Source organism: Pygoscelis adeliae, unplaced genomic scaffold (genome assembly GCF_000699105.1).
Source record: "Pygoscelis adeliae isolate BGI_AS28 unplaced genomic scaffold, ASM69910v1 Scaffold160, whole genome shotgun sequence".
Taxonomy (NCBI): Eukaryota; Metazoa; Chordata; class Aves; order Sphenisciformes; family Spheniscidae; genus Pygoscelis; species Pygoscelis adeliae.
Window position 1 is genome coordinate 7,113,762 of NW_008824035.1, and position 7,502 is coordinate 7,121,263.

The 7,502-nt window shown below is 39.2% G+C and overlaps 1 protein-coding gene across 1 annotated transcript in view; it reads left to right on the forward strand.

Moving 5' to 3' along the window:
* The window catches only part of ZNF385B (zinc finger protein 385B), a 143,915-nt gene that overhangs the window by 132,535 nt on the left and 3,878 nt on the right, over nucleotides 1–7,502 (forward strand). Inside the window, exons 5-6 of the mRNA XM_009332318.1 lie at nucleotides 5,572–5,817; nucleotides 6,895–7,073. Coding sequence (XP_009330593.1) covers nucleotides 5,572–5,817; nucleotides 6,895–7,073 — 425 coding nt within the window. The remainder of the gene's footprint in view (nucleotides 1–5,571; nucleotides 5,818–6,894; nucleotides 7,074–7,502) is intronic.

A 7,502-nucleotide genomic window follows, 5' to 3' on the forward strand; every position in this document is an offset into this window, starting at 1 on the left:
TGATTGATTTCCTCTTCCCGTTCTGTAATCACTGTCTGCTTCAAAGGTTGTTTAATGCAGCCCAATATTCATAGACATATTTGGAGCTGTTGAAATTATAGGGAGAACCTGAAAATTGGTTTCACTCAGTACAGCTCTGCTGGTTTGGGAGATATGCTTGCTTTACCTCAAAGTCTCAATTACTCTCAAGAATCAACACTTCAGACTAATACCAGTTCCCTGTGTCACAACTTAACGTGAACTCCAGGCTATCTGTAAGACAAGCTTTGCACCACATTTCTAGTAAACCATAAATAAAACACAAACCCTTCCTTTCAGAAATAACTTTTGGTTTTGGTTACCGTAGGAAGTGGCATGGTCAGAAATTAATTGAAGGTGTTCAGGGTCGTCAAGCTGTCCATGTTTTTAAAAGTCGTTCTTCCAGTAGCGGTGTGGTATTTTAACGTACTGCTGTAAACAAGGCTGATCGCACCAAAGGATTTGCACCTAACCATGCATCAGTTCTGCTCATGGGTTGCATAGCGTTGATAACCATGCATTAATTCAGCTATACATTAAATTATTTTGTTGCTGTGTTTCTCCTAATGTAGCTGTTTTAGGCTGGAAATTGCATTAGAAATTGCATGGCTCTTTCCTTCAGGTTTTTCAAGAAGAAAAGGAGCACAAGTATTTACTATTTTCTTACCTTTACAAAGGAGAATCACAAATATCTAGACTGCCGAAAACAGGTTTTCCATTATGCTCTTTTCTAAGCTGGCAATATGTTCTGTTGTGCAAGCAGGTGGAAGAATTATAAAAACAGATCTCCATTTCTAGGATGGGAAATTAGCAAATCTCTCAAAAGAGCTTTGGTGTAGGGTTGTCTAGAGCAGCGGTGGCCACTTTGCAATGTCTGTGCTGCCCTTCTGTTGTAAGTACTTTGTGTATGGCTGCTGTTCAGTGCCTGCAGCTGGGGGATGCAGTGAAGGAGCACAAGGACAGGTGCGAAGGTGAATGCTGAATTTCTAGATTTACACAGAAGTTTTAGAATTTTGCTTGTTTTTATTTGTATTAAGAATCTCAATTTTCAATTAAGAATCTGAATTTTAAGTTACTTTTCCACTGAAAGTAGTATATATAAGTTCGTCATGAAGTCAAAATTAGAACTTCTACCTAACATGCACCAAAATTATCACTTGCACTAAAAAAAAAAAAAAAAGTTATTTCCTAGCGATAGAAAGCAATACCTATAAGCACATTTTAGTATGGTAAGATATAATTTTAAAACATAAATTCATAATGTGCAAATATATGTTATAAAATAGTCAACACTCACACAAATCACAAAGTAAACCAAGTGATCTCTCTTAAAGGTACCTTATAAACCAAACTGCTTAACAGAATGGTTGGTGGGGTAATAATCTTTTTACTTTCTGCATGGACTGCATTGATTGCTGGACGATGAGCAGGGACAGAGCGTTCATGTTCAGTTGTTCACTAGAAAAGAAAACAACTGAAAAGAAGAGATGCAGGTTGAGTGTCAGAGAGAAGAAGTTTTATGATAACATTTTTGGCCCTTTTTGAGCTAGGGCAAAACCCATTCACTTAGCTGAACTAGGATTTCAGCATTAACAGGTGGGTCCTGTAGATCATGCCATCGCAACTGTAGTGAGAGTGGCATGACCTGCAAAGATTGGTAAATCTCTTAAGCTGGTCTTGCTCTGGGAGCTAGAACCTGTTTGATTTGAACCTGTCAGATGTTGTCCTGTGCTGTGTCCTGACTTTGCTACATACAGCTGAAATGAGGCAGTACTAATTGGATAAATAAGTCTTGAATTCTAACATGGTGCTGACACAAACATAAGGGAAACAACAAGAAATATGTGAAAACAACTTCAGAGAAGAATTGAAACAATGTAAGTAGGCGACAAGAGCATTGATATTACTGAGCCCAAAGCAATACTTAATTAGCTAGCTTTATTTTTTCCTTGGGCTCTATTTCAAAATAAATTCAGGCCTCAGTAAGAACTTGAAATGAACCATTGATTTACTTCTCTGGAGTCTTGAGGAAAAGGGAGACTGAATTTAAAGACAGGAATTTAACATAGATGAAATATGGCCTTTCTATGTGGAAAAAGAACATAGTCAGATACAGTGCAACACAGTATGGGTTAGATTTTAAATGAACCCCTTGTATGTGAGTTATGATGTAAGCATTTCAACCTGACCCTGACTCAGGTTGAATCACAGCTGCAGTTTTCTGGGAGGAGGTTGGTACTGCTGTGATCTCCTGCTTCCAGCTGTGCTCTGCTGAGCACTACAGCAGAAGCCGGTGGTACAGCCCTGATCCTGGGCAGGGTGGGCTCACTCATGCACTTGTTTGGCCTCTGCCCGGCTCTGTGGGCTTGGCCCAGGCGGAAATCAGAGCAAATTTGAGCCTATTCTCAATAATACTTGCCTTCAGAAATAGCAAGAGGATTATAATGCTACCACTGCATCTAACTATCTACGTATCTTTTATACGGTGATTACAGTTTGGAAGTATGTATATGTGTGCAGGCATTAACAGTTACATTTCTGATTTCTGCGTGGAGATTTTATTTGTTAGCTCTGTGCTATAAGTACAAATAAAAGAGTAATCTTCTTCGTGCTTTATATATACATGAGATTTGCATTTCCTGTGCTTTACACAGTTGAATACTTGGCATTTCTGTCTCAAACATAAAACTGTAAGTAATGGTGTTTTGAATTCTGTGGATTGAAAACAATAAGCTGTTATCAAAAGCCCATTTGGAGAAGTGCAATTTTCTGATTTTAGAAGCCAGGAAAACCCAATTCTGGCCCCACTGCAGTAACAAATATGCACTTAGCTCAGTGTACTTTCTGTGGGAGTTAAACTGTATAATAACCTTACAATTATGATCTTTGAAGATGTTCTGCATTAAGCGTTTAGAATGGTGGAAGGAAACATTAATTCATAGAGGGGCGTGTGTCTCTCCTTATACGCATACATCTCCATGGATGAAGAGCTTATTTGTGTCAGGAAGCTTTCCAAATGATGGTATTATTATGTGAACTGAGGTTCTTTCCAAAAGCTGAGATACTGGCAGAATTGAGCCCAGCTGGATGCTGGTAACTTCTCTCTAGTTTTCTAGAAGTTTTCTTGTTAGCTTGTTACGCATTATATACTCTAGAATTGCTTTGTATTATGAATAGTGAAAACACCGTAAATCTAGGGAATACTTTAAAAATTGACGTACTACATCAGCTGGTGGCCAGCTAAGTGAGGAGAAGTGGGAAATGGTATCTGTCATTTTTCAATCATCTGTTAAATTCAGCAATGGAAAACCATCAGTCTGCGATGGTAATTGGTGGCCTGTGTAAAATGGATCTTACTCCGTTGCTCAGGATCTCACTCCACAGACGCTTGATGGCAAAACAAAGAAATAAAAATCTGCTCCCTCTTGTTGCAGACGGTTTGAACAGCGAGGACAGGGGCTGCAGGCAGGAGTGTGAACAGTGCGCTGGCTGCACGAGGCAGTCTCTTAGGCCGGGGGTCCACCCTGGCGTGCATCAGCTGGCGTTGCTGTTGGCCCCCTCCTGTTCTTTCCCTCACAGGCAGAGATGACTTCTACCTCTACGAAGTGTTTCAAAAGCACCAAATCTTTATGCTTACGTTAAAAAAAAACCATGGGAAACAACATAAAAAAAACCCCAAACTAGCAGTTTAGTCTCTATATTAACATACAGCTTGCATAGAACAACAACAACAACCACCCTATTTTCCTGTAATGTGAATTCACAAATGGCAGCAGTTCGGCATGTTTCCTTTGTAGGTGTTAGCACCTCTGAGAACTTTCCATACTGAAAACTCTTTAATTTAGAATGTTAGCAAATGCTATTTATTAAAACCGTGTATTTTATGAAGACTCGCAAGTCATAATATGTTCTAGATTTTTGCAGATGTGACTTACTACTATAGAGACATTAAAATTGAATGGTCTATGAACTATGATTTAATATCACTTTTGTCATACTTCATCAATCAAAATACCTTCAGAATCTGGTTTTATCATTAATTTGCTCCTAATAGTAATCTTTGTATTTGATCATTTTCAATGTTTAATACAGTTCATATTGTATAATTTCAAAGTATTTTTATTGCTATTTTAAAAAATAATAATTCTTTTATTAGAATTTTCTTTCTCCTGGTTTTTAACAATCTAAAATTGATGTCCTGCAATGCACTTCTGGGAAATATGCCAACAACTGTGGGGTTGTAGTTTCAGGATGCCTGTTCATAGTTCATATGCACTCTCAGGTGTTTGTTGTAGGGGGTACAATCCTGTTTTCAGAATTCTTGGTAGCACAGCATTGGCCTGATACACAGAGTGATGTTAAGACAGAGTCTGGTAGCTGTAAGCATAAAGTGCAAGGGCCCACATTTAGAAATAACCAAGTGCTCAAAATAGAACCTATTTTTTCAAATCAGTTCAACACTATTTAAAACTATGCCATAGGTTTCAAATGGAATATAAGTAGTTTTTAAGAGGTTGCTGTTATGTAGATGTTGTACTTGCTTAGGTGATAAAATTTGATTCCTGTTGTTCAAAGTGACAACGGGTCACTTACGCAATCATTTCTTATGTCCATTTTGTCAGGGTTGCTCATACCAGAACCGCTGTACTGTCTTCCTCCCATTCCATATTCTTTATAGATGAGCTTGTTTTACTGCTGGCAACTACCATGGTTTGTGGTCACAAGGAGTGCAGTTGAATAGCTTAAAATGCAATGAGCTCTTGTAGACAACACGTAGGTGAGGAACATTTGAATACTGGCTCTGGCACAAAGTTCCTCTTTAGGCACAGTTGGGACATGTAATCTCTCACCTTGCGATTGCCATCTGTAAAATAAAGTAATACCTGCCTACCTGTCTCATAGGAGCACAGGTTATTGACCCGTGCTTGTGAAGTGATACAGGAATGCACTGAATGCGCATCAGAGCCATCTGATCTCCAGATATATGGGGACTTGTTCTTGGAAAAACTTAAAAATATTAGCAGCTGTGTTCATGTGTGTAGTGTAGTATCGTAATCAACTCCTGTAACTGAAATGGGGGTATCATATGTCAAGATGGTGCTGGAGCCTTTCAGTGTCCTCCTAGTGGCTTTGAGAAACTTGAGCCATCCCAAAGGCAAATATATTGCTTTTCAGAAATATTTTTGTAATCCCCAGTGCAAAGGCTCACATGTTTCTGATTGCTCTCCAGTCCTTAACCCTGGCTGCCTTTGGGCTTTCTTGGGCTCGTTTCAACTGGCCAAACCTGCAGCATGACAGCAACAACAGCTGACATGAATTTGTTGAAGTCATTGGTATTCACTGATAACCTTAAAAACAGGAAGATCACCCCTTTTGTCAAATTACGCACATTTCATGGTAGGATTTTAACAAGATTTCAAGGATGCTGCGGTCCTCTATAAAATGAGATGAATTAGGCCTGTGTTGTGTTAGGTTCACTAAAACCACAGGACTACTACTGTAGGATTTTTTTGTGTGCAGCATATTATGACATACGTATTTTGCTTCTTTTAGAAGATAAAGGGAAAGCAAAACCCAGTAGTGCAAGTCAGCAGTCCAGTACAGAAGTGGGTCCTTTTCTTCCCAAACCTGGAGTGGCAGCAGTGGCACCTATAACACCTGCCTCATCCTCCAAGAGTACGAATGGAGCTCCTAACACAGTTTCTGAGTCAGAAGAGGAAAAAGCCAAAAAACTACTTTACTGTTCATTATGCAAAGTGGCTGTGAATTCCCTGTCACAACTAGAAGCCCACAATACAGGTGAGTATGCATACAGTGCAAATCAGTGTTGTGTGTTATTATTTTTAAAATTTAGTGTGACAAGCTGGTTTTCTGACACTGTAGTAGCCACACTTCACTGAAGAGTCTTTTAGTTAAAACTTACAATGGCAAGTTAAAAAACATTTCTGTTAATGACAATTTCATGTGTGATGTTTGATATTTTATTAAAGCGCTCTCTAAATTTTTTTGAACTGTCCTTCATGTACTCTGTAAGCTTTTAGTTGAAAAAATCCCTACAGTTCATTTTACCTAATCAGATTGCATCATACCTCCATAGTGAGGATCATAGTATGATCATAGTGGTTTCTGTAACACTAAGGTTTCTAAAATGTCAGTTCTCTCTCTCTTTCACATTTCATTCCACTATCTCTGGTGTCTGGTGGTACAACTTACAGTAATTTTTGTTATTTAATAATTTTGATAATTTTAGGGTGGGGTCCTTAGATTTCCTAGATGTCCTAGAATCTTTTGATTATCGTGAATTAGATATGCTCCCTTTAAAAGGCCACAGGCAGCAATTCCTAATGTGCTCTGGCTGCTCTGTGATGTGCTGGTGATGTAAAGCTTGTTAACAAACCATTGAAGCTGGTTTTACAGCAGTAATCCATTCCTGAAATGGCCAAAGCAGCCATTTCATTGAAATCAGGGATACTTATTGAAATATTCCTGTTCCTAGGCAAGTTTTGAGTGATTGCTGTGGTTCCTCTCCCACTCTTGGCTTGGCCCTTTTTCGTGATTCACCAGCTATATGGATTTTGGCAGAATAAGCGACAAACACCTTAGCCATACAGCCACACACTCCCCCCAAATAGAGAGGCAATGGTCCAGCGTGCCTGTTGTTCCCTTTTTGTACAAACCCTTCTTCCATTGTCTGGCTTCCCTTTAGATCAAGGAAGTGGGAACTACAGTGACCAAAACCAGTCATCATTAATCCTGATCTGTGGAGACTTTAACCATTCTGTCTTGAAGATAAATGTGTTACAAAAAGTCCCAAGGCTAATGGACATGGTTGTATGTTGCTGATCATTAACTCACCTGCGTCTCCTTGCCCATCAGGCTCCAAGCACAAGACCATGGTCGAGGCTCGGAACGGTGCTGGTCCCATCAAGTCTTACCCTAGACCTGGATCCCGGCTGAAGGTGCAGAACGGCAATAAAGGCTCAGGACTGCAGAACAAGACGTTTCATTGTGAAATCTGTGATGTCCATGTTAATTCAGAAATTCAACTTAAACAGGTAGCTTGCATGTATCTGGGGCTCCTTTGTTGTTTTTAGTTGCATTGCAATATTGTAGGTGGGATGTAGGTCTGTGTGGAGATGTTTTGGCAAAAAGTTAACTTAGTATTTCTTTTCTGTCATCCCACAGCTATTTCTAAATAGTTCACCATAGGTCAAGTTCACCTAATTGTTTCAGCTGGGAAAAAATGCTTGAGAGTCATAAAGCAGAGGTGGACAAGGTGTCAGTATCAATGAATAACATAGCAGATCTAGTTTAAAAGTTTGCTGTGGCTCAAGAGAGAGATTTAAACTTTGGTCTCCCAAATGGAAGAAATTCTGGGTTGAGATTCCCTGGATTCCTCTTCTGGTGCTGTTTCAATCTGCTGGGATACTTTTTAATACTATGTGAGAAGGAGAGTGTCCAGTATTGACTGAATCTATTGGTTT